The sequence below is a fragment of the Oenanthe melanoleuca genome, chromosome 6, assembly GCF_029582105.1.
Source record: "Oenanthe melanoleuca isolate GR-GAL-2019-014 chromosome 6, OMel1.0, whole genome shotgun sequence".
Taxonomy (NCBI): domain Eukaryota; kingdom Metazoa; phylum Chordata; class Aves; order Passeriformes; family Muscicapidae; genus Oenanthe; species Oenanthe melanoleuca.
The window spans coordinates 22,026,900-22,053,234 of NC_079340.1; the positions used below are offsets into that span (position 1 = coordinate 22,026,900).

The 26,335-nt window shown below is 50.2% G+C and overlaps 1 protein-coding gene across 1 annotated transcript; it reads left to right on the forward strand.

Annotated features, from left to right (window-relative positions):
- Window positions 1–939: 939 nt before the first annotated feature.
- Window positions 940–8,714, forward strand: FGF8 (fibroblast growth factor 8). Its single transcript, XM_056495064.1, has 5 exons — window positions 940–974; window positions 1,055–1,091; window positions 3,133–3,313; window positions 7,489–7,595; window positions 8,433–8,714. The coding sequence occupies exons 1-5, from the start codon at window positions 940–942 to the stop codon at window positions 8,712–8,714; spliced, it is 642 nt and encodes a 213-aa protein (XP_056351039.1).
- The last annotated feature ends 17,621 nt before the right edge of the window (window positions 8,715–26,335 follow it).

A 26,335-nucleotide genomic window follows, 5' to 3' on the forward strand; every position in this document is an offset into this window, starting at 1 on the left:
ACGGCTGGCAAATTAGCAGCTGTCACTCAGCGCCGAGCAGGCGGCGCCGGCCCCGGCCCCGGCCAGGTACCGGCCCCGGGGGCCGCCCGCCGCAGCCCCGCGCAGCCCCCGCCCCGGTGCGCAACAGGTGGCGGGGCCGGCAGGGCCGGGGCTCGCCGGAACAATGCAGCCCTCGGCGGCCCTGCCCGGGCTGCGGGGCTGAGCCCCGTCCCGCCGCCGCCCGGCCCCATGGCCCCGCAGCGCCGGCCCTGAGGGCGCCGTCCGCTCCGCAAGGTAAGCGCCCGCCGGGGATGCTCGCGAAGGAAGCGGGGATGTCCCGCTCCCCACCCCGGCTGCGGAATTTGCTCAGCCTCACTCCTTCTCGAAACTCCGGCCCCCTCCATCCCCCTCCTCCGGTAATCCTTTTAATGTCTGGCACGTCCCGGGAGGGCTCGCCCGCCCGCTCCCAATCCACAACGCGCCCGCGGAGCGGCGAACCCCCAGCGGGGGGAACCGCGTCCCCGACCCACCCTCCGAGCCCTTAAACCCCGTTTTACGGATGGGGAAACTGAGGCACGGGGTGGGGAGGGAGCCCCGCCGGCGGCTGAGCGCGGAGCCCGGCCCTTAGCGGCCGCACCTGGCCCGCCACTCGCTCCGTTCGGGCAGGTACCGCCGGGGCCGGGAGGGGAGAGGGTCCGGCCGGGCTTTGCCCTCAGCAGCTGCCGCCGTCGGGGCTGCGGGGCGGCTTCGCCTCCCGAGGAGGCAGCGCGGCCGCGGAGCGGGCGGGGGGCTCCCCGCGGCAGGGGCCGCCGGGCCTTTCCCCTCTGTAGCCGCTTGTGCCCTCCTTTCTTTGGGGCGAGGACGTGCCGGCAGGGCGAGAGGAGCCGAGGAGCTGAGACAGCGCCGCGCCCCCGGGCGCTCCCCGCAGCCGCCGGGCCCCGGCCCCGCACCCGCGCCGCGATGGATCCCTGCTCTTCGCTCTTCAGCTACGTTGAGTACCGGCAGCCGCAGCCCTCCCTGCCCCGCGCCCGCAGCCCCCCGGCTCACGCCTCTCTCCCGCTTTTCCCCCTCCCAGGTTAATGCACTTGTTCGTCCTCTGCCTGCAAGCCCAGGTAAGTGCCCGCTGCGCTCCCGGCTTTGTTCGCCCCGCGGGGATGGATGGGGGGTGCCCCGCCGCCGCCGAGCGGCTCGGCACGGAGGGACGCAGGGAAGAGGAGCAGTTTAAAACCCCGGAGATAAAAGTTGCCTGGTTGTAAAAAGCCGGAGCTGAGGGGGAACCCCGTCTTTCCCGGGACGCGAAATAGCACGCGGGGAACTCCGGCTGAGAGGCAGGGAGTACCGGGATTTCAAGGAAATACGCAGGGTTATCTTAAAGCAGCTTTAATTCCCGTCTCCCCAACCTCTAATTACACTGTGAATACCCCCATCCCTCTGTTCCGGTTTTTTCCCTCCTCCTATATTTCTTCATCCAAAAAAGTAAAGCGGAATTAAAACGAGGAGAGGAAACCCTGCAAAAGCCTTAGTAAAAAGCGCAGGTTTTGATTCAGCTTAGAAGTGTCAGACTTTAGCATCGCTGGTTTGTATCGGCAGAGACAGAAGTGACAAGAATAGATTAAACATCCCGGGCAGAGCTTGTGCAACACCCGCAGACCAGCCGGCACGCGTTGCTGGGAGCGGTGTGCCTCCAAACCGGGGTGAAGCCCCCCTTCCCCCTGAGATTACAGGTGCAGAAGCTTTGTTTAAAAAGCCCTTTAAGCTACTTTTTAAAATTATTGTTATTTTCCTGGAAGCTCGGGAGGGCAAAAAAATGGAGTTTCCAGCTGAAAAGTGAAGGGAACGTAGCACTGGGATTGGGCAGTTGTATAAAAACATAGCTGTAATATTTTGGAGTATGAGATGGAGACCAAATAGCAGCAGGGCTAATGACCTCTCCTCCACATGGTACCCTCATCAGAGCTGGGGAGAGAATCCTGCTGCATTATCCAAAACCCATCTATAGGAAACACACATGCACAGGCAGAAGCAGAGGGAGAGAGGTGACATTGTCAAGGGGAGATATCTCTATAAAACTGGCTTTGGGAGAGCAGTGGCTTTTGCTTTTATTGTGGTTTTCTGTTGTTGTTTAAGACAGGAGGAAATCTTCCCATTTGACGTGGGGGTGGTGCGGGGTAGCCCCAGCCGTCTGATGTTGAAAGGAGCGATCTCCTAACATTTGCTCAGAATACATCTTTATAAATGTCAGGGAGCAGCGAAACTTTCCAGACTTAAAAGAGGGATTTGAGACAAGGGGGGAAAAAGATTTCTGTGCCAGCTCACAAGCCGGGGCTGAGGGGGGAGCAGGTTTGGCCGCTCGTGAAAATCATTTAAAGCCCAGGAGCAGCAGTGTCAGGTCTGGAGAAGACTGGCTTAGCTGCGGCTCCGGGACTAAAGGGTGTGATTGGGCTGGGGATGACCCTGTGCTGGCACCAAACAGCTGACTGGGGTTGAGGGCTGTGTTTGCACGGGCAGCATGTTGGTGTTCTTGGGTGATTATACCGCTAAATACCTGCCCTGGGGTATGGTTTTCTTGTAATTCTTATGCCTCATAATTCTACTGTCTCTGTGGACTTTGTGTTTGAAGAGGTTAATAAGTGGGGTACTTGGGAGCAAATAAAGAGCCTGAGACATGGAGGACAGGCAGCAGTTGAAACTGTTGGAGTGTGTGCCCAGGGCAGCTGGAGCAGTAGTATGCCCCTGCAGAGGTGAGAGAGGTGTGGGATGAAAGCATCAGCCCCTTGAGAGGGCAACACAGTGCCATCCTGCATGTCCCACCTTGATCCCCTCTGGCTCCCAGCCTTGATGCCCATCTCAAGGTACCCCAGTCCCAATCAGGACCCACTGAGTCCTGGAGGGGCCTCTGGGGTCACCAAGCCCTGTTCTACTCTCGAGCTACCCGCACCTCTGCTTAGGGCATGTTTGGAGAGGGCTCTGTGTCCCTGAGCTCAATGCTCCTTCTCCTGGAGAGGCTTTGATGGCACAGGAGGCAGCGCCGCGGTCCTGGCTCTTGGCTTCCCTAAAGCCCAGCTGGAGGCTGGCGATCTCGGCTCAGCCCATTTGCCCCGCTGAGGAGTAGAGATTATAATGGTGTGTCGTATATTTTTTAATTTCCTAAAGGTAACTGTTCAGTCCCCACCTAATTTTACACAGCATGTGAGGGAGCAGAGCCTGGTGACAGATCAGCTCAGCCGGCGGCTTGTCCGTACCTACCAGCTGTACAGCCGGACCAGCGGGAAACATGTGCAGATCTTGGACAACAAGAAAATCAATGCGATGGCAGAGGATGGGGATGTGCACGGTAAGGACACGCCGTGGGGGGAGCTGGGGAGGTGTTCTCAGCCCATCGTGGCGATTGATGATTTCCGTCCTGTTTGTTAGCCAGAAATCGTTAAAATCGTTCGGCTTGTGGGGGCTTGTAAAAGGAGAACATAGGGGTCAGCAATCAGCAGCTGTGTGATTCAAGGTGAGGGCAGGTTCCCTGTGCCAAAGGAGGGGACCAGTTCTTGAAGGATAGGCTCTGCTTCTGTCCCTTTAATTTGTGGTTTGCACCTGACTCAGAGGGCTTGAGGCTGCGGCATCCTGAGCATCATCAGACATTTCGTCCCAGCTCTTTGCAGGGATGGGAATCCCTGAGACTTCCTTTTGCAATAGAAGTGGAAAGTGAATTTGAGAAAGAAGAGGCAGGGAGGAGAAAGGGGGAATGACTGCTTTGGAAGCCTTTTCTGAACTAGGACTGTCTAAAGTGGCATTTTCCTGTCCCATCCCTTCCTTCTCAAAGCACATCCCGAGCAGAGGGTCAGCGCGCAGTCGGCCGCAGGCAAAGATGCTGCGGCGTCTGCAGAGACAAAGCAGGGACTGTGAGCGTGAGAGCCTGAGCTCTGCCACGGCCCCTCTGATTGCCCCGGCACCCCCTCCCCAAACCTCCACCCTCTCTGGGGCTGGGGACTCTCGGAGCCCCAGTGCTTTGGTGGTGTGAGCTGCAGGCAGGTTGGGATGGTGGAACACGGCGCAGGGTCAGTGGGGCCGGGGAGCCCCGGCACTCCCGGCTGTGGGAGGCCTGATCCTGCACCCAGGGCTGTGCTCCTATGTGCTGTACATACCTATCACAACAGTTTTTCTTTGGTATTAGCTGCAACTTCCCTTTCTTCCTCGGGTAGATTAGTAGAAACAATTTTTTTCATTACCTTTCAGGCTTTAGGGGGCTTTTTCTTCATTTTGCTTTGGCTGAAAATTTCATGCTGGACATTATCAGTATTAGCACAGTGCAGGTTCCATACAATCCAGAATAAATCTTGCAAATGAATTATTCCCATCCTGGAGCAGCTCTAGCTTGAAAGGGCAGTAGCTTATTTCCAAAGCAAAAAAAAAAAAAACAACAAACAAGAAAATCCCATCTTGTTTTAGACCTCTAACGCCTGGATTTTAAAAAACAGTTAGTGCATATTTAAATAACAACCAGGTTTAAATACGGCCAGAAGGAGAGGACTGGTGGTGGCTTGAAAAACTCTATTAAAATGTAATAAAAAAAGGTTAAGCATTTGAAGAGCTAAGGAGGAAAATGAAGACTGATCTAAACCAGAAAGAGAACAAGCAGTTTTTCAGATGTAAAGTTTTAAAAGAGTTGCAAGTCTGTAAATGTTAAAATAGAGGTTCAGGATTGTTCTGTATGAATCTCTAGGGAGGCCCCCATGTCTGGAAGAACTATTAAAACGCTTCTTACTTTCACCTTTTTTAACATTTCCTGAATACTTTCTCCTCTTCGCAGTCCAGTTGGGGGATCAAGTGTGTCTCGCTGCATTTTTTCAGCATTTACGTAGCCACTTTCCCTTCAAAGTTTGAGCATGAAACATAATTTTACTGGGATAAATCTGTCACTTAAATGAAAGAATAGAGTTGAAAACGTTAAGCCTCCCCCCTTCCCCAAAAGAGGGAAGGGAAAAAAAAGGTCTCCCCCAAACATTATTTAGAAATCCACTCCTGCAGCAAAGATCCCCCTCCTCAAGCCCTTCTTTCTGCCTTATTTTTTTTTTTTTTTTTTTTAAGTCTTATTTTTGGGGGTGGGCGTGTAAAAGGGGTTGATTTATTTTTGCAGATGACCCCTTTCCCCACGCTGACATTTTTACAGCCGACTTAACATCGAGTCCGGCGTTTTCAGTTATTTGTCTTAATTGTCAATATTTGATTGACTTTTTTTAATTCTAAGGGAAGGCGGGCGGCCGGTGCAGCCCAGCTTGTCCCTCCCAGGCTGTGCCTGCCACCAAGAAAAACCTCTGCCAGCTGCAGCTTGGACTCCACCCTGTGAGTGGTTGGAAACAGCAGCACAGCTCTCTGCCCACTTGCTGGTTTTTGTCTGTGCCCAGGGTTTTTGTTGATTGGGATTGGAATTTGCAGGGTTCACAAGTTGCCTGCAAGGGTCTAGGGGTGCAAATCTCTGGGGCCAGGTTGTCTTCATCCTCTGTGGATAAGGGGGCCAGAGTGACACATGGGCTGGGCTCGTGCAGGGCAGCAAACCCGTCTGGTGGCTGTAAATCACAGCTGCCCTTTGGGGGGGAAAAAAAAAAAGTCCAAAAGAGAAGCAATATGCATCTTTAAAGCAGGGTTTTGTGCTTGCTGGGGCCAAGGCCTCTCCACTCCCTCCCTCTTTCCCTCTTTATCCCTCCCTCCCTCCCTCCCTCCCTCCCAGGTCTTTCTGTCTCTCAGAGAAAAATCAATTCTCCTCAAACCTTTTACTGCCTCCAAGATCAATTCCACCCCTTTCCCCAATATAGAAAATAGGGGGTCACTGTCTCCAAGCTTTGTTTGCAGAGTGCCATCGCTCCCATGGGTGATTTTGGGGATGCTAGGTGCTTGTCAGGCTCTGGCATTGATCAGCACAGCCTGGAGTTGGCTCTTCCCAAATTTCTTGTCTCAGAGTTCAATCTGGGACTGTCTAGGAGTAGGGGGATGTGAGTGGGTGGTAGCCTGGGGACAAGAGATGCTGCAGGGTGATATTGACAGGAGGGAGTGCAGGGAGGGGGTGCCTGCATGCACATCAAGCTTGACCTGCCTAACAGCACCAAATCAGTTGGCCCCAGCAAATTTGGGGATGACCTTTCCATTGGTCAACTCAGCAGCTGCTAGCACTGCCTGCTTGCTGTCCCCACCCTTGGTGCCATTGACCTCAGCAGCACCCATCACAAGAGGGATGCAGGGTCGAGGCACTGCAGAGACAGAAGGGCCATTTGCCCCTAGCCCAGAGTGTGATTTAGGCTCACTTTTACTTGAGTGTGCACCTAGAGCCTTCTTCTGCTGTTCAAAGCATCCTCCTGCAGAGCCTCCCACTCCAGAGCCACATCACTGCCCTTGCTAGGGCTTGCTGGAGGCTGAGCATCCTGGGCTAGAGATGTACAAGCTACAGTCCTGAGAAACTGAGCAAACCTTGTGCAGGGATCAGAGAGGACAGATAAGGCATCAACAGACTTAAACCCCTGATAAGAGTGTAGGCTTGGAACCTTTGTGGCCTGTCCTCTGACTGCCTTGTTGGGTAGCACTTACTGTACTGTGGGCTGATGCTGGACAGGAGGTGATGGGACAGTCACACTGGCTTTTTAGCATCGTGGGGGATTCTTTGGTGCTCGGCAGAGGACAGAGCTTTGGAGGTGCAAACAGGTAGCCACCATCCCCACCCGGGCTTGCTCTGGGGACAGCAGCTGCAGGACTGGGAAGAAGGATGTCCTGTCCCCATCCTCCCCCTTCCCTGGGGATGCTTGGGCTTTGGGGCTTGGGTTCCCAGGGTGAAGGCAGGGAGGGAAGGTGACAGGTCTATTTATAGGCAGCCCATCGACCCAGTGATTTGCATAGCTCCTTCCGATCGATGCCTCCATTAAAAAACTGAGACCAAATCAATACGCCCTCTCGACTCGTGCAAAGGTGAAAGGCATTAAAAGGGTGGCTGTACCCTTCACGCCTCCCCTGCCAGCTGCAAAGTCACTGCTCCTCCTGCAGCCTGGCCTGGCAGAGGGACACAGAGCCGTGTCCCCTGGGCTGGGGACAGCTGGCAGGACGCTGTGCATTTCCAGAAGGTGCCTGTCTGGTTCTTGCCCACAGGCACACCCAGACTTGCCTCGGTTTGCAGGGTGGCTGCCTTGAAATCTGCCAACCAGCGTGTGCCCTGCTCACTGCCCTGCCTCCATCTGGGTCACCTCTGTGGCACCTGAACCACTGAGCCCCGTTGAGCGGGGTAAAACAGAGATACTCCCCATCCTGCACAGCTTAAGGTGGCAAAGGGACATGTCCAAGGTCAGGCAGGGACATGGGGCAAGTTAAGTGGGGACAGGCTGTCTCTTCACCTCATGTGCTGATTTTAGGGTTCTCTCTGGCTCAGTTGCCAGAGATCAGTGCATCAGGGTGCATTGCTGGGCTCTCCTTCTCTGTGCCAGCCCTATCCCAGAGCCCCTCTGACCTCCCTCCCTCTCTCCCTGCTGTTCTCCCCAGCCAAGCTCATCGTGGAGACAGACACCTTTGGGAGCCGCGTGCGTATCAAGGGGGCGGCCACAGGTTTCTACATCTGCATGAACAAGAAGGGGAAGCTGATTGGCAAGGTAGGGTGCAAGGCAGGGGACTGCCAGGAGGAGAGCTCTGCCTTTTGGGGGCAGGGGGACGAGCCATGCTGCAGCCTGAGGGGGAGCAGAGAGGTGGGCGGGTGCGTGTGGGGCACATTCCTTCTATCTCTCCGAACAAATAGGCGGATTGCTGGTCTATTCTCCACGATTACATGGTACAAGTGCCAGGAATGTTAAGATGCTCCATGGGGCTGGCCCCAAGGACAGACCCCACCACCTGCTGGTTTGTCATGCTACTTCTGTGCCTTGATGCCCCTTCCAGTGGCAGGGGGCTGGACATGCAAAATCCCTGCAGAACAATGATTATCTGCAAGGATTTTCCACGGCATTGCTTCCTGGGGGCTGCCTGATGTGGGTCCCTCTATAGTCCTGCTACTGCCCATGATGGGGGAGCTCAGTTCCTGGCTACCCCACCACCTGCATCTGTGGGCAGTGTCACCACTCACCTCATGTCACTTCTCCTGCCACTCAATGATCCTCCTGTATTAAAGACCCCAGGGGGGACAGGATGGGTGGGTGAATTGGGATGGAGAGTTTGCTTTTGTTTACATCCAGGCACAGATGGAGGCAAAAGTTCCCTTATGGAATGCAGTGGAAGTTAAGGTACACTGGTACAAAAGCAGCAATAAGCAGTGTTTGTCACAGTTCCTGCTCCCTGTGGCTTGTTAAGGAAAGGCACATTTTGGGCAATTCTGGCTTGTGAGAGAAGGGAGCCTTTGGCTGCTCTCAAGCTCTGTAACCCTGCTGCCACAGCAGTGAGAAGCTGCCCTCTGAGCGAGCGCCTGTTGCTAAACCTCTGCTCCCGCCCCTTCTCAGAGCAACGGCAAAGGCAAGGACTGCGTGTTCACGGAGATCGTGCTGGAGAACAACTACACGGCGCTGCAGAACGCCAAGTACGAGGGCTGGTACATGGCCTTCACCCGCAAGGGCCGCCCCCGCAAGGGCTCCAAGACCCGGCAGCACCAGCGCGAGGTGCACTTCATGAAGAGGCTGCCCAAGGGCCACCAGACCACCGAGCCCCACAGGCGCTTCGAGTTCCTCAACTACCCCTTCAACCGGAGGAGCAAAAGGACTAGAAACTCCAGAGCTGGCCCTTGATGCGCCTGCATCCCTCCTGGAGGATGCTCCTCTGAGCTTGGTGGACTATATGTAGAGACTTTCCCATATGGGCATTAAACAAAACAAAAGGGAGGGGGGAGGATAAAAAGAAAAAATTACCTGCTCTAGTTGTTGGTACTTTTGGGGGGAGGGTGTTTGGTTTTTACAAAAAAAAGGAGAAAAAAAAAAGGAAAAAAATGAGAGAGGCTCTATTTTTGTACTCCAGCTTTAAAAGTAATGAAACATTCAAAGACTGGTGAAGGGAGAAGAGCCCTTCACTTAGAAATGTTCTAGTCTGTTTGGGGTTGCGCTTTATTTTGTAATATTTTGTTTTGTAGCTCTAGGGGGAAAGGAGTTTAAAAAAAATAATGTTTAAAACAAACAAGCAAAAAACCGTGGAAATCCAAATCTGGAAGCGATGTGCTACTTAAATGAACTGAACTAATGCTATGCTTGCTGGAGAAGATGGAGAGGCTGGAAAACAGCTAAGAGGAGGGGATTTATTTTGGAGGTGGCTGGAGACCTCCTAGGTGGTTTTGGCAGCCTGGGTGACGTGGGGACACTGCCAGTGGGAGCTGGCTGTGACACCTGGGGTGACGACCACTGGATGCTTTCTTTCCTCGGATGTGCCTACTTCTTTGGCTGAGCAAGGGGTTGCTGGAAGTCACATCCTTCTGAGAATGCTGCTGGCTTCACAACTCTCAACTTACTTTTTTTTCTCAGGAGGGGACAGGGGTGATGGATTCCCCAGAGAAAGTCCTGAACTGACTTGGTACCTCTTACCCACGGGAGCATCTTTGGCATTTGGTTTGTTTTAAAGTACTAAGGTACAGCTGCTGTGGAGCAGGCTGATAACCGGTATTATTTTTTTTTTCCCCATGTGGAAAATGTGAACTTCTCACCAAAAATTAATATTTTTTTTCTGTCTATATTTTTTTATGAGATGCAAGTTTTCATCCATAAAATTAAACAAAGTTTAAAAATTATTGTGGAGCCATTTCAGGCTGTTTTGTTGTGATATTCAGTATCTTGTCATAATAGTTGGTGCTTTCATTGCCAACTATCTCTTCCAGGTTTCTTCTTTGATAAGAAATACTGCTGCCCTTGCTCCCCTAGGAAAGGGTTTCTTTCAAATTTGTCTTGACAAAAGCCAAATTTATATTTAGGGGGGGAAAAAAAAACAGCAACCAAACCCCAAAGGAAACATTAAATCTCTTGAGTGAACATCCTCAGCCAGCCCTGCTCTGCACATGCTGCCCTGGGACTGAGACTCTCTCCAAAGGGTTAAACCAATTATTCTTCACGGGGAGGGCAAACAAAGACACTGGATAGGAGCCAGAACCAGGGGTGACTTTTCATCCAATCTTTTTTGATTGTTTGAGGTTTTTCCTGTTTCCTTAAGGATTTTCGTTTTGTTTCGGTTGTGTACAAATTGAATATGAAATGATTGAAATATTTATTTAATATGTGCATTAAAAGTTTGTATTAGTCTAACTGAGCCTCATGCTTTCCAGGGAGGGGTTGGGGCTGGACAGACATATTGGACAGGGATGAATGAGGATGGCAGTGAGGTGCAGGATGGGGCTGAGGCTGCTGGTTTTTCAATTTCCTTCCCAAGGGAACAGCTGTGGAAAGTGGGAGATTGCCTCAGTATTTTGGACCTAGATGAGTTTTGTGAAAATCACAGTTTTCCTTGAAGCAAATTCCAGGTTTAATGTGCAGATGCCACTTTCTTGACATGTGGGAGCAAGGCCCACTGCAGGTTGAATGGGGACATAGTGCAGGGGAGCTTTGACCACTGCTTTCAAGGATGGGATGGAACTTTCAAGAGAAAGCTGGTATTTGCTCCTCTCTTACCCAGAAGAGCTTGGGGGCTGTGCAAAATGGGCATCCCCTCCTTCAGAGAATACTCAACCCTGCTTTAGTGCTGGGTCTTGCTTACAGGAGCTGATCAGGGATTCAGGTATGGAGTGGTTCTAAGGCACGGAAGCATGCAAGAACAAAACTGGGAAATGTGCTAAACTGTGTAAGTGTAGCTGCCCTGCAAGGGGAGTCCCATCATCCCTGGTGCCAGCTCTGGGTTTTTGCAGAGCTCAAGGGGTGCCTGTGGCATCACCTCATGCTCATGCTGAGACTCATCCGTGGGTGCAAGGCTGAGCCTTCCCCTGCTGACACAGCAGCCTGGGCTGAGCTGGCACTATTCCTCAGTAATTTTAAGGAGGGAAAAGAAGGGGCTGAGCATTTGGCTGTTCTCTGCACCTGAGCATCACTGCTGTGTCAGGGTGATCAGGGATGTTGCTTGAGCCAGGAGACTGCAAGGATGGCTTTTGTCTGTCTGTTCCAGGAGGGACCCAAGGGCTGAGGATGACAGCTAGGGCGAGACTTTGTTGTGGTTTGCAGACAGGAATTAAAAGTGAATTGCTCCTGGCCTTTCCCCAGGCAGAGATGGCGTTTGATAGTCCTTAATGGTTGCTTTTCTTCCTTTAATTTGTCTAACTGCTTTTCCTAATGGCTTTGTGGACTTGAGTGAATTGGTGCCAGGTGCCTGCTCCAGGTAGCAGAGGCACAGGACTGGCTCCTGTCTTTTGCAAATGCCCCAGCTGTGGTAGGGAAGGGCATGGTGTGGGTGCTCAGTCCCCAGTAATGCTGTTCGCCCATCCCTGCCATCCTGGGATGCAGCCAAGAGCTGGAGCAGGGAGCAGCCAGCACCCTGGGGTTTGAGGTGGGTATGGACACTTCTGTGCCCCTGCACAGCTCTGTACCACACTACCCCCAAATCCTGCTGCTGTCTGCTCTGCCACAGTGAAAGGCACCCAGCCTGGCCTCTGGGAAAGGATCCCCAGCTCCCTTGGTCCATGGTTGGTCAGCCACTTTTCATTAAAGGGCTTCTGGGTGGCCATGGAGCACTACAGCTTGAGACTTTTATTGTTTGAATTTGTCTAACTTTAGCTCCTAGTCAACAAAGTTGTTTTACCATTGCTTGGGAGATTAAAGAGCCCAATTCTAGTAAACTAATGAGTAGGTGAATTAATTAATGGTTCCTCATGTCCTGTCTCTGCACTGACACCACTTAGTCCTTGGAACACCTGGAGGAGCTCATGCTCTGCTTGGGCCCTGCAGGGTGCTGTGCACATGGTCCCCAGGGCTGGTGGCTTCCTCCACCCGTGCAGGGAGGTGGGGACAGTCCCTAGTGATACCTGCTGCTCCTCCACAGTCACAGGAGCCCTGGCTGCCATTTGAATGCATAGGGTCAATCATCAACCCAGGAATCTGGGACTTTTCCTTTTACCTTCATCAGCAGGTGTGTGAACCACATCTGAGAGGCACAGGCATCCAAAGGCCCTGGGGACTGCAGGGTGCTGAGCTGGGGCTGGATGCAGGAGAGGGCTGGGGACAGGGGGCTTTGGGGGATGGCTGTTTGCTTTTGTTAACTCATGCTGTTAGTGTGGGTGTTTTGGGCAGAAACCCCTGCTTTGAGCTAGCAAGGTCCTTGTGGAGGGCATGTGCCTGTTCCTAATGTTCCAGTGTCACCCTGCAGCCCCCTCACTGCCAGCAGCTGGCTGGAGGGAGGTGGCAGATGAAGCAGGAGAGGAGCTTGCTGCTCTGGCTGTTTGGGCAGGGGTGATGGCCCCATCCTGAGCTCCAGCAGGGGTGTGTGCATGTCCCTGCCTGCACCAGGCAGTGCCACCCATGCACAGTGACAAGAGCTGAGTGACCCTTGGGAGACTCTGCCTTGCCAGATCACAGGGAAGCCCATCTGGTGCAGCCAGCTAACACAGGGTCAGAGGTAAATGTGGGGTGAACACACCAGGGCAACAACAGGCAGGAGAAAGAGCAATTTTCAGATTAAATGCTGCTGTGGCTGCCCAGAGAAGCTGAGGGTGCTCCATCCCTGGCAGTGTTCGAGGCCAGGTTGCATGGGGCTTTGAGCAATCTGATCTAGTGGAAGGTATCCCTGTCCATGGCAGGACATTTAGAACAGATGTTTTCCAGTCCCTTCCAATCCAAACCATTCTGTGATTCTATGGTAGAGAAACAGAGGAGACAGGCAGCAATAAATTGAAGGGGCAAGAAAAGGGGCATGTGCTGTCTGAGCAGGGGCTGCACCAGGGCCTTACCAACCAAACCCCAAACCTTTTGGCACATGCTGTCTCTGCTCCCAGCCCTTCTCTCAGTTTACAACTTTTCCACGAGTTCTGCTTGGATGTGGATGCCCACTGAGCTGGGTGGGCTGTAGGATGCTGTGGCAGGGCTGGGGCTTGCCCAGGCTCCCTTAGGCAAGCTCTAGCTTGGGAAGGACGACTGGGCTGTTTGTTTATTGCATCAGGCTCAGCTTTCAAACATTTCCCTGCCCTCCCCCTCCTTTAATTAATTCTGGGTAAGAAGTTCTGGCTTTATTGTGCCACCGAACTAAGGGCTCTCTGTGGGAAAAGTCACACCTTCTGAACAGCTTCTGATACCATGCAAATGAGGGACAAGTCCAGGAAACGCTTTCATCTCAGACCTGTCCAGCCCCCTGCCCATTAATTACACACATTTCATTTGTGTGAGAGCAATTCCTCTCGGGGAGGGGGCAGGGGGTGGCTGCAGCTTGTGGATCATCTCAGCCCCCCTCTTTAAAGACTCCTCCTTGGAAGGGATTTACAGCCAGAAACAGGGATGCTCAGGGACTCAGTGGGGGATCTCATATTTTGGCCACTCCAAACCAAACTGGTTTGTTGGTGGGCTGTATCCTGCCAGCAGGGAGGGCTCAGCACAGCTCCATGCCCTGCTCCACACCACCAAGCCCTGGCTGTGGAACCAAGTGGAGCATCCCAGAGAGAGACACAAGGTGGAGCAGAAATGAGCTTGGTGCTGTCCCAAGGGAATGGCTCTCCAGGCCAGGAGCTCATGAGATGGATTACTTTGGGCAAGGTGGCCACAAAATGGGTCTCACATATGGAAACATCCTTCTGTGCTGCAACAGCACTCAGCATGTGTTGAGGGACAGCAGCATAATCTGACAGGGCACAAAATCTCCTTGGCCACAGGTGCACAGACCTGATTCTCCTTTTGAGCCTTGGTCCCTCTCTGCTCCTCTCCTCTCCATGCAGCTGGTCTGACCACAGGGTGCAGACAAAGGCACCTCCAGGCTGGTTCCTGTTTTCCTGAGTCTGATGGGGAGTCAGCTCCAGACCCCGGAGAAGGTGCAGAGAGAGGGGATGTGGAGTACAGTTGGTTTTCACAGCCAGTTTCCTGGCCATGGCAATAACACTTAGCACTTCTGTAGCACCTGGGATGCTCCAAGCACCTACACATATGCTCCTCATTACCACTCTGCTTCCCATTTGCAGCATTTTGCCCCCTCCCCACACATGCCTACAGCACTATCAGTTCTCCCTTTGGAATGGGACTGCCCTAACAGTTCTTGAGCTTTGTTGCAGAGGAATGGCTAAGTTTGCTGTTTGCCTTCCTCCTGGACAAGGAAGTGCTGTGACCTCTGATCACAAGCCATGGGCCAGGGGAGATATGGCCCCTGTGGCTTGGTGCAGCAGGGGAGCTCTTGGGAGACGTTGCAGGGACGTTTGGGACTGGGCTAACAGGAGCCTGCAGCCTTTGCAGGGTCAAAGTCAGCATGAAATTGGTGCCAGGCTCCAGCAGAGCTTCTTGTCCCCCACTGTGCCTGCACCACACCAGCTGCAGGATGAGGGAGGGCTCGTGTGTGGCTCAGTTGAAGGTTATAGATGTTACTCCAGGTTGCCCAATGGCCCAGGCACTGTGCAATGAAATTCACTTCAGGTTTGCAGTTCTGGGAGCAGAGGGGATGTTCCTGGGCTTCATGTGACTCACAGCATCTCCCCTATGTTCACAGTAGCTGTAACACTGGAATGTCCTTCCAGGCTGTCCAAGATAAAATCTGTGGCTGCATAGTCCTAGATCAGAGGCTGGGGAGGCTTGGCTGTGTTGGGAAGAACCACTCCAGCCATGTTCAGGCATTATCACTTTGCTGAGGATGTGCTGGTGGTTGTTGTGCACTGGAAATAGGATGCTGAGGGCTGTCAGAGCCTCTCCAGTTTGGTGAAGTTGCCTGTGCCACTGCTCCTATCCAAGCCCTCTGTTCAGCCATGGAGTGACCCCTTTCAACCATGACCATGTGAAGGGTCCTTGCTTCCTGGGCTGGCTTCTTCCGCCAGTATGGCCAGTAGTGTTTTCTAATTTTTTTCCTCTCAAAGATTTACAGCAGGAGGAGAAGGAAAAATTCTCAGCCTTGCTCTCTTGCTGTGATTATTTTGCAAACTCTTTTTGCTGTAGTGGTACATTTTGGTGGCTGGAAACTCCTCTTCTATGAGCTGCTCCCAGAGTAAGCAGCAGCCTTTGTCCCAAAGACATCATGTTTCATATGGTCAACTGTATCAGGTGCCATAAGCTGTCAAGATAGGCATAAGCACAGGTCTAGTTGCTGCCACAGCAGAAGAAAGTCCTGAGAAAGGATTTGAAGGAGAGCTGGAAAGTGTCCCTGTGGAAGTTCATAGCAAACATTAGAAAAACTCCAATAGCAACATTCAAAAAACCCAAACCCATAAGAGCCTCCTGAAGTGCAGGATGAGACCTAGGCTGTACACCCGTAGAATTTTGTCTGTCAGGATGTGAAATGGGTCCTTGAGTGCTGGCTGTGCCTGCTCAGGCCCTGGGCTGTGGCTGTGCTCCCTATCTCCCCGTGAGAAGCAGGAGCCCAGCTGGGAGCCAGCCCTTTGGTAATGGCCTGCGAATTTCCCTGGACTCTGTTAATTGCTGCCTGGTTGCTAGTTACAACTCCAAGTCAATTGCTGGGAGTGTTGGGCCCTGCAAAACAACCCCTTGATATCAGTTGTTAGCCCAATTAACAACCAGTTTGGCTTTGGTTCAGGCTGTTAACCATCAAACAGCTAACTGCTGGTAATGATTGATTTCTCAGCAGTTGGGGCTGCAGTGGAGGAGCCAGCCTGTGTCACAAAATGCCATTAAAGCCAAAATTTTGTGAATGCATCTGGCTCAGGCAAACATTTGAGTTATCCTTAGTTACCACTAGTAGAGCAGGCAAGGGGATGACCAGAATTTTTATCCATTTTGATTACAGTAGGGGTTATTGGCCCGTGTTGGGATGTACTGGCAGCCACCAGAACAGTGCTCCAGGAAGGAGCCACCACTCTTTGTAGGGCAACCATTGACACTGTGGGGCATCACAGCATTCAAAGCCCCCATGGATGGGAACTGCTCATTGTCCAGCTCTCTTCCACAGTTACTGTTCCAGCCAGCAAACCGGCTCAGATTAAGGTATCTAGTTTGGATGTTCAGGTGTTTCCACAAACCACCATTTCCATGCACCACCAGCCAGGATCCTGTACAGGACAGCAGCTCCTATCAGCATGCAAGCCTGGGATGTCTCCATAGCAGCCTGGGACACTGTGCTTGCTGGAAGGCAATGTAGACTCCTCTGCAGGGGTGAGTATCTCTATAAAAACTATAAAATACTCTTTGGGTCCCAGGGTTCAGGCAGGGTTTAAGACTGCTGGTCAGGTCTTCATCTGTTTCCCTCCACAGTTTCAGGCCCTGGTTCTCCACTGTGCCCTGACAGGTTGGTTCAAACACATTGCTGGGTGTTACATCAAGAGCTTTTTTTTAGCCTGGGGATATTTTCCCCCTGATCAAAGTGTCTGATTCAAGCTGTAGCATGTTTGGGGAGGAGCAAAACAGCCACCTGTTAAGGAAAGACTTTGAAAATGCAGAGGATGCACTGCAGAGGTTGACTTTGTGAAATGTAATCTCCAAGGATGCAGGGTGAGGAGTGAGCTCCTTGATGAACAGCACTATGGTGGTTGTGCTTGTGCAAGTACTCAGGGGCTGTGGTCTGAGCCTGAGCTCAGTTTTTGGAGCTGGGACCTGGTGCCTTTCAGCAGGACATGTGCTCCTGACACCCATGCAGATGTTTCAAAGATATTCCTGCAGGGTTCCTCTAAGTGCAGATCTGGTTCTCCCTGGAACTTTTTCTGTCCTTTTGCTGCCAGTATGGTCATCCCAGATTCTACCAGTACATATGTCTGCATGGAGCATGTTTTCTGTAATCAACCATATTAGATCCTAGGGCAAAAAGGAAGAAGTTGTTTACTTCATCAGATACCTTCTAAAAGAAGCTGTGCACTCTCCCAATTTGGATTACCTTGCCACCCATACTGGGGAGGCTGGGTTGCAGCTGAAACTCCCCCCATGCCAGGCAGTGCATGTGCAGCAAGCCTCTGCATTGGAGATCAGTCAGGGTTTCACCTCCAGTCTGTACAAAAAGAAACTGCTTCGTGCAAAAGTAAAAATGAGGAGTTTGGGGTAAGCAGACAACCCAGTTTTCTTACTCATTAGGTCTGTGAGCAAATGCTTTACTTGCAGCTATGCATTTGTCTGGCTGATTACAGCAGTCCCAGTCTGCATCTTCTGGGTGTCCCATTCTGCCTGAGCTGCTGCTGAGCACATCCTTCCAGGTGGTGCTGATGGTGCCTCCTGCCTGCTGGAGCTGGGTGAGCTCTGTCTGCTCAGACTTTCTGTGTATCAGAGAAGGTCAGCTATAAACAGAAACTATTGGTTTTGTTGGGGGCTCTTTTTAGACATCAAAAATGCTCCATCATCACCAGGCTGGCTTAGCTTTCAGCAGCCAGTGCAAACAGAGCCAAACCTTCAGCAGAGAATTCAGCAAGAGAAGCAGCACAGACTTTCCAGAGCTGTTCTGCCAAGGTATCACATCTTCATTCCTCCTTATTCTTTGTGCCACAGCAGTTGATGCTCTTCTGGGCTCTGCACAGACACAGGGTGAACACAGAGGAGCTCCCAGCCAGAGCTGAAAGCAAGTGGCATAGCCCCACTTTAGAGAAGGTGTGGGGGAAATCAGTGCACAGAAAGATTAAGATCTGAAAGAAATTCTGGCAGAGCTGCAAATCAGCTGAATCAATCTGTAGAGGCCAAGAAAAGGTATGGCAGTGGTCCAGTGGAGAAGCAATGCATATATGCAATAATCTGAGTTATAAATGAGGTATAAAACCACAAACCTGATTTTCTTCTAAACCTCATGTCCGATTCCTCAGCTTTGACTGAAGATTGGACTCCATCCTGAATGCTGACTGGATTTGTACATCAGCAGATTTCAAGGTCGTGGGGAGTATTCCAAATGTTCGTCCCAGTCTTCTGCCATACTTGAATGAGAGAAAGCTGCTCAGTGTCTTCTGAGTGAAAGTTACAGTTCTTACTTAAGGAGCAGGAAGAAAGGATATTCTGCAGGGACCCAATATTTCAATATTCTTTGGCAGTTTTGGCCTGAAATGCCTAACTTCAACTCATGGCACTTGATCTTGCCCTCTTCCAGCTTACAGTGTCATCCCACCTGACCAAGTTTCTCCAGGCAGAGAAAGCAGGTTTTCCAGGTCTCTCTGAGCTCCTCTAGGGATTTTTAAAGCTGATTCACACCTGTCAATATCTCTTGTGAAGTGCAGCCAAGTGTCTTGGCCTCAGCATCTGGCAGTGCACTCTGGTGTTGGCTTGGTTGTGTCCAGGACCTTGAGAGGAGAAAGGAAGCAGTGACCACCCACTGGGGTGATGTCTCTCTGCTCAGAGCTGGTGTTTTCCAAGAGGCTCTTGCAGGGACCTGCAGAGCAATTGGAACCAACCAGGGAGCTGTAATCCTCATTCAGATTGGGACCACTGTAACTCCAGTTTGTTTTGAAGAGGAGGGACATGGATGGTCCTCACAGGAGGTGCAGGTAAGGCTGTTACAGTCTCCTGATACTTATATCCAGCTGCAATGGCCACAGCACATCTCTGAGGCAAAGGCAGCATTTATTTTATAATGAAATCTGAAATGCCAGATCTTGTGCCTTCCCAGGAGGACTCCATCTCCTGTCATCTAAATATTGACTTCTGATCTCTTTTTGCTCTCAGTTGTGATGGGTAAAGCCACAGTCTTTCCTCCAGTTTCACTAGAACCACGGTGGATAAGTTCACATGTGGGCAGAAGGTGGTTTGACCTAATTATCCTCCATGCCCATGTCTGCAATTCTCTCACACTAAGCCGACATGGCAACTGCAGTGAGAGCACAAGTTTTCATATACTCAAAGGTTTTGGCAGAATCTGTGCTTCAGGAGCTGGTCACTGACCCCAGATGCTGTCTCATGGCATTTTTGAGGAGTGACCGAGATATAGAGGGGCACAATAGGGCAGGAAGTGCTGTGGAAACTGCAAATTCCCAAGGCTATGGCTGTGGCTTGTGGCAGTATGTGCAGCACCTGCTGCTCTGACCCAAATCCCACCACTATCAGAAGCTGCTTAATTATAAGAAAAGCTCTCTCTTACTAATTGCTGGTGGCTGGTAAAGGGGCATCCCCAGCCCCTAAAGGACTGGTGGGATCCAGAGCAGAGAGCAGTGGTTGCTGACATGTGCTGAGCCCTTGCAGCCTCCATTGTGGAGCCTGAAGGTGTCTGCACTTCACTCCCTCTCAGAGCCATCACTGCAAGGAGCTGAGAGTTTCACCACCTCCCCCCGCAGAGCCCTGGCTTTGCCGTGCACTTGACACCGGTGCAGGGGGATGACTCGTGCTTGACAACTGTCCCACCACAGCAGATGCCTGTCCTCCACCAGTGCTCCCCCCAGCCTCATGTAGGAGTCGTGGCGTTCCCAGAATGGGGCAGAGCTCCAGGGTGGTGTGGTGTGATGTGGAGCTGGCACCCCCAGGGGCCAAGTTGCCAGCTGGTGAATGTGGCAGCCTCCAGGCCACTACAGTCCCAGCCACCCCAGCCACCAGCTGGGCTTCCCAAATCAAGTCTGGGGCTCCCCTGGGGGAGCCAGTTTGTCTTCAGCATCAGTAAGGATGAGAAACCTCCCTACAGGTAAGAGGAAATTACAGCTGAGGTTTTTGTCCTAATGGTGATACTCTGTGAGCTGGGATTTCAGCACTGTGACGTGGCATCACATTACATGTGGTGTGGATGGGGCATCTCTTTTGTGGATTTGCTGCCTACAGTGTGGAAAGCTGTACTGCTGATGTGAGCAAAGGGACAAATAGCAAAGGGGACAAAGCAGGCAGAAGTGTGGACAAGTCCTACAGGGAAAAGCAGAACCAGCCAGACTGGCCAGTTGAAGGGCCAGGAGGGGCTTTGGGTCCCATCTTATGCTCCCTAAAGTACATTTCCTGGGAATGAGTATCTGTTGGAAGGAGAAGGAAGCTGGAGCCAGTTAGTGAAGCACATAGGCTTTTAGTCCTCTTGTCACTCAAGAGGTGACAAATGTGCAGTCTCTGCTATTGAGACCAAGTGAACCCCTAAGGGGCTGCTTCAAGGGACTGTCACTTAGAGAAATGGCAGTGTGACACAGACAGCTATTTCATGGCTGCTTTACTAGGCAGCACCCACTGCTCACTGTTCCTCTGCTGCCTGCTCCAGCCCAGAGCCAGGTTCACCCTGTGGCATGGCAAGCTGGGTGGCCTGGCTGTAACTGGTCCTGATGAATGGTCCAGAGGACTTGCACTGACTTCCTGGGGGAGATGTTGGACACTGAAATCAGACTCTGCTCCATGTCTGGGCAGCATCACAGGCACTGTGCACAGGTGGGTACTTATGGATCTGGCCTTCCCTGTCAGTGCTAGTTCAGCTCTGAGTGTGCCAGCTTGCATGATTTTTTGCATAGGATGGTAATGCTGCCACTACTGTCTGGAGCAGATTTGGAGCTGTTATTTGAAGCTGGCTGTGTGGAGAGCAATCTTAATACTAAAGGTCGTAAGGATAAAGGCAGAGTGGGTGCCAGTGGGGCATGAAGAGCTCGGGACAGGGAGGAGGAGAATCATCAACATAGCACAAAATCCTCATCCCCAGAAATTTTGCTGTGTTGCTTCTTGTTCTGCTTTAAACCTATAGAGAACCTGTGGAGGTAGGAACTCTGAAAATATTTGTATGTTATTTCAGGAACATACATGGTGGGGAAGAAAATCTTTCCCTTCCAAAGCAGTGAATCCATACCTCTGCCAGCAGCTGAAATGGAGAAGGCTCAGCCCTAGATAAAACCCAAGGCAGCAGGTGAACATCAGGATGCTGCAGGACCATAACACAGACTTAGCTGCAAGCTGGGTGTACCATTTTCTGGTGGAAGCTGTCATGGAAGGCAACAGGTCACTGGAGTTATTTTCCTGTATTGAGCTGCTAGGAAATGTCTGACCTTCCTTGAAACCAGAGGATGCAGAGCAGCCTGCTTACCCTCAGCAGTGATCTCTGGGCAGGAAGCTCAGATGTGAGTGATGAAGGCAGCAGCTTTGCTGAGGAAATGCATTTAATTTGATCTACACTGCAGTTTCTGTTGGTAAAAATGTTGATGCAGTAACATTCTGCACAGTAACTAGGGGTGGATTAAAGGTCATAGAGATAATGTAGCATGCTGAATTCACAGGTGGGAAGAGTCCAAGATGCACTGGGAAAGTCCCTTGAAGTGTCTTCTCTGCAGCTTTATGTGTTCTACTCAAGAACTGGGTTTGCTTCTCCTTCCCAGCAGGTTTCACTCTTGCCTGGACACTTCTGCACCCTGGGAATAGCTTGTTTAGTAGGGCTGCACCTGAATCTTTCCCCATGCTTTAAATCATGGGGTGACCACTTAGCATGGTGCAGGTGGAGCAGGGAAGTGTCTCTGACTGGGATGCAGGGATGGCTGGGCAAGCACAGCCTCCAAGAAGCAGTTTCCCCTGCACAGATGGGTCTCACTGCAGAGCATGCTCTTGGGAGAGGGCAGGAGCGGGTTTCCCCAGTCTGCTGCAAGTTTTGCAGTTACCTGAGGTGATGGGAAGTCTTCTGTGGAAGGCAGCAGGTCTGTGATAGAAGCATTTTAAAGGACCATTCCCAGAGGAGTAAAATTCAGCACTGTGTACCGGGAGTACAAGTCTCAATGGACAGTGGAGAGCCTGACATGTTTCAGCTTGTGACATGGAACAACTGGCCACCACCTGAGCTCCTCCTGCCCCCTGTAAAACAGAGCTGGTGCCAAATCACACACAGGTCACTAGAAGTTTAGTGCAAGTTTCCCAGAGGTTTTGGAGCGTACAGTGGAGGATGTTGCAGTACAAACCATTGCTGTTTATTCCACCGTTAGCACCCAGTGAAGAAAAATGTGCAGTTCACTGTGACATCCACTGAAATGTCATGGGAAAGAAAAGCCAACTGCCCAGCAGTGAAATCACCCTGTCCTGCAAGACAGACAGACAGACATCCCCTCCTCGCCCCCCCAGCCCCCTCCCGTATTTTGTGCTCTGTCCCAGCAGAGGGAGCCCGAGTTTATTAACAAATTCCCGATCCCGGAGATAGCTGCTATCAAGGTGGTACCAAACCCCGGGCAGGATTCTGGCTGCTGGAGGAAGGCAGCAGAAGGAATAGGGGTCAGTGATGTTGAAAGCAGGGCTGTGTTTTTAACCAGAGAAGTAAAAGAATGGTTAGCCAAGAGACTCTGCAAGGAGCTCTGCTCCTGGGACACTGCAAGAGATGGATGGCCTGCAGCAGCCAGCAGACATGCTCATTGCATGGGGAAAACATTTTGAATCAACAGATTCAACAGATCCACGCTATGATGGATGAACTGAGTTTAATTTACTTCAGAGGCTACTTCAAGGCAGTCACTAACTGTGTATCTGCACTTGTACTGAGCTGGCCAGTTTTAATCCTGTCACCTGGGCAGTTCTCCCAACACTGTTCAAAGCCATCGATCACTGTGGTGCCAAATCCACAGCTGTTTGGCACCTTGTGCCTGAGTCTGATCCCATTCGGGCAGCATGGCAATGCTGTATAACCCTTCAAGCACAGGACAGTGGCCTTGAGCCACCTAGCATGAGCTTTTGCCTCGGTTTTGGGGGCTCTGTGTTCCTGCACAGAGAGTTTAGTTGAAGGAAGCAGGAGCAGTTTTAGTGAAGTGCCTTCTCAGAGCTCATGAGGATGCCCTAAATTTTCTCTGCTGATAATGTGAGATGAAGTGGTTCCCAGGGAGACAGATGATTTCTGGCTGTGTGTTCTTTTTTACAGCCAGCAGTTGCACTGATACCATGGATGCATACATGGGTACAAGATTATCTGAGAGGAAAAAGGTTGTGTGATTGAGGTGCAGGAAGGTCACAGATAATTTTAGGCCAAAAACTGTTAATATCAATGCAAAGCCCCTCATTAGCCTGAGCAAGCACAGAGATTCTTGTTTTAGAAGCTTAGTAACAAACTGTGACATTTTAGGATGAAGGGGTGGGAAGGCAAATTACTCAGGCTGCACTTTACAGAAAGCAGCAGGCAGATACTTTCCGAGGCAACTTTTAAAAGGAAGGTTAAATTTCTCCAAGATAAGGAGAGCTCCAGCTCGCTGGAATGCATCGCCACCCCCCTCCCCACCTCATCTTATGATAACAGCTGTTGTGTTGGAAACCTAATGCTGATGAAAGAGTTAAAGGCTGGTTGATGGGCAATATCGGTGACACACCTCTGAATTGAGCATACTCCTGGAGTGAGACTGCGGACTGGTGTTACTCAATGAATAGAGGCCACTCCAAGGGAGTTTTTCCTTGAATAGAATGGGGTCAGGGAGCCGCTTTGGGGAACAATGGTTGCCACCGGCTAGCTGAATTTCTTACAATCACACACCATACCCCCTGATCAAATAGCTCCTTTGTCAGTCTGATATAAAAACATGTCATACAATGATGATCTGGAAGAATGACAAGAGCTGGCCTTTCAAAGAGATCAGAAGGGCTTGTTTTGCACAAAAAGAGCCCCCATCAGAGTCAAGGCAGAAAAAAATGGAGAATAAAAGGGGGTGAATGGAAACAAACAGCAATAACAACAACAACAGAAAAGAGGGCAAGTTGGAAACTTAGGTCTGGCTTGTTTCACAGCATCCCATAGCCACAGCAGCGCAGCACGGTCGAGTTGAATCTCTTTCAGTATGGACGTGGATGTCAGATTGTGCTGCCATTGGGTTCTCATTGTCATTCTGCACTGGGACAGAAGAAATTGCTGGATGGGAAAAGGTCACTTGGCCCAACGAATCATCTCCCTGCCCCCCCAAAAATGTCTCAACACCATCTCTCTCTTTTCTCACTGTAGTTCACTCCTCTGCCTTTTTAATACAATGTCCATCTGCTGTCTTTATGCTCCTGTACAAAGTTCAGATAGCTCAGAAGGCTGTTCTTGTCCATCTCTTCATGTGAGCTGGAGAACGTCTTTATTCTCCCCTACTACCTTGTTAACTTTAATACTTTTTTTCTTGAAGTGTGTACCCTGTTTTCTACCCTCTTTCCAGGATCTTCAGGGACATAATTGAGATTCTGGATGGAGAGAAAGAGTTTTTCCCCAAATAATGTTTTAAGATGTGCAGGGAAGTGGATCCCTCTCTGCTACTTGCAAGTGAGCTGCATTCCTACAGTATCTGTCACAGGAGTCCCAAGAGATGGCAGTTACACACAATCATTACAATTATTTGCAAGCCAGAAATGCTCAGCAGACCTGGAAGTGGGCAACTAAAGCTGCCAGGCAATTTCAGCACCTAAAAAAGTTTGAAAAATTTGTATTTAGATTTTTAATCTGGTATTATATAAAATAAGAAGTCAGAAGAAATCATAGCATGTAAAAGACTGAGCTCTTGGGAAACTGCTCCTGAAAATACATTCACAATAACAACACACCAAAGCTTTGCCCCATGTTTAAGTTCTGTTTATTTATTTTTATAACCACAGCATTTTCTCTAACCAGAAACAAAACCCAAAAAACATTGCTAATGCTTCCAAGAGTTTGCATGATTAAGAACACAAACTGGGAGGTACTTTGCAAAAAGGATAACTTCATGCACCTTGTTTTATCTCCAAGACAAATCTTTATTATCATCTAAAATTTCTTTGTTGTACAGTGTTACTTGCCCCTTTCTGCAATTTTGTACAGAGTCCATTATAGTCCTATGCATGTTACTCAGCATATGCTCATTTTTAAGAAAAATACTAGGTAAACTCTATTTATAGAATACATTATTTATTAAATACAGGAAATATTTATAAACACACACACAACACTGACATGTGTAAACCAAATAGAATTGATGCTGACTTGAATGGCTAAGCTCTTCAATTCCTTTACCTCAAAGTCTGTATAGCATAAAATTAGGTCACCATTAATCACCTCTTCTCCCAAAAAAAGGTCTGAAAAGCTGGCTGAAAATAACTAGGCTACATTCTGGGTGCAGGCAAAATTAGAGTACAGGTTACAAATTCTGGGTAGGTTAAGTCTCAAGACTGTTACTACCAGTGGATTCGAGGTGGTAGAGGAAATACAGGACACTTTTTGGGAATTAATTTGGAATTGTAGTATTAAAATTTGCACCACAGCAAAACGGTGCAGAATGTAGGTGAGACACACACACGTACTAGACACTGGAAAAAGTATTTAAATAAAATGTTTTCAGTGGTTGTGAGCACTCAACAGTTCTGCTTGATTTTCAGAGCTAGTGACAGACAAATAACTGTTGAGTTTGTCAGTCTGTAAGGCAGGTTTTAGTGCTTGTATTTATGGTTGCTCCAGCAGAAACCACAGGTAGCAAAGAAGAGACAATTCGGTTCTCAAATGGGAGGTACCTGCCCTGGGACCAGCTGTTCACCTGAACTGAACACCTGGTAAATGGTGAACGGGTTTCTGCAGTACTGGTTTTGATCCAGCTGCCATTAAAGCATACTAAGATCTCATCATTTTGTAATCAAGTGGGGCTATATGAGAAGCCCTTGGCATGCCATTAGCTGGACATTACAAGTCCAGTTTGGCTGGGAGAGTGTTATGCATGTCCTAAAGGACTGGGGCTCTGGTCCACTGGGTGTAATATCCACTTGGTGATAACTTGCAACTTCACAGCACCTTTATTTTTCCTTACTTAAACTACTTTGAAATTGTGTTGTTTGGCTTTCACTGGACATTTATGTTTTGTGGTTAGTCTTGGTTGCTGGGTTTTCTTTATTATGGAAGCTCTGAATAGGTGGAAAATTTTTGTGTTTTCTTTAGGTGACACCCTGTTTCAATATAAAGCAGCAAAATTCTGTTAAATACAGTGAAAACTCTTGTTTACAGCACCCTCACATCTGGTCCTGAGACCCTGGACAACTCCGGGAAAGAAAAAATTACGTTATGGGAACACTCACTGTGGAATTAACTGTTCCAAAGATTGAAAGGCAAAAGAGCCAGCTTGCACACACATCTTAATTTTGTCCCTTTGTCAACAGGTTGTACAATCAAAATTTAAGTGACACTTCTGTCTTCTTTGGGCTGCTGGCTCTGCTGTGCTGAATCTCACCTGTTCAAGTTTCCAGTGAACCTTCTTGCATTCTCCTCTGCTTCTTACCCTGCAGTTATAACCTCAGTATTGGGAGCAAGCCTGGAAAATTTCAGAATGAAAACTGAAACCTTCCAAAAGGTAGGAGCAAATAAAAAACAGAGGATATTAATATAGCAACAGCTGGACTTCAGCTTTAATAACGTATATTTTTTTAGAGCACGTAGCAATTCAGATTAGACAGAGGTATTTCTGTGTGCTCCTGTTAAATCAGGCCTCTTGCCAATAACACAGTGAGAGGCTGGTACA

Coding starts and splice junctions, on each gene's coding strand:
- FGF8 (XM_056495064.1), top strand. CDS start 940: ATGGATCCCTGCTCTTCGCTCTTCAGCTACGTTGA. Junction 975..1,054: donor TCGCTCTTCAGCTACGTTGA/GTACCGGCAGCC, acceptor TCCCCCTCCCAG/GTTAATGCACTTGTTCGTCC. Junction 3,314..7,488: donor AGAGGATGGGGATGTGCACG/GTAAGGACACGC, acceptor TGTTCTCCCCAG/CCAAGCTCATCGTGGAGACA.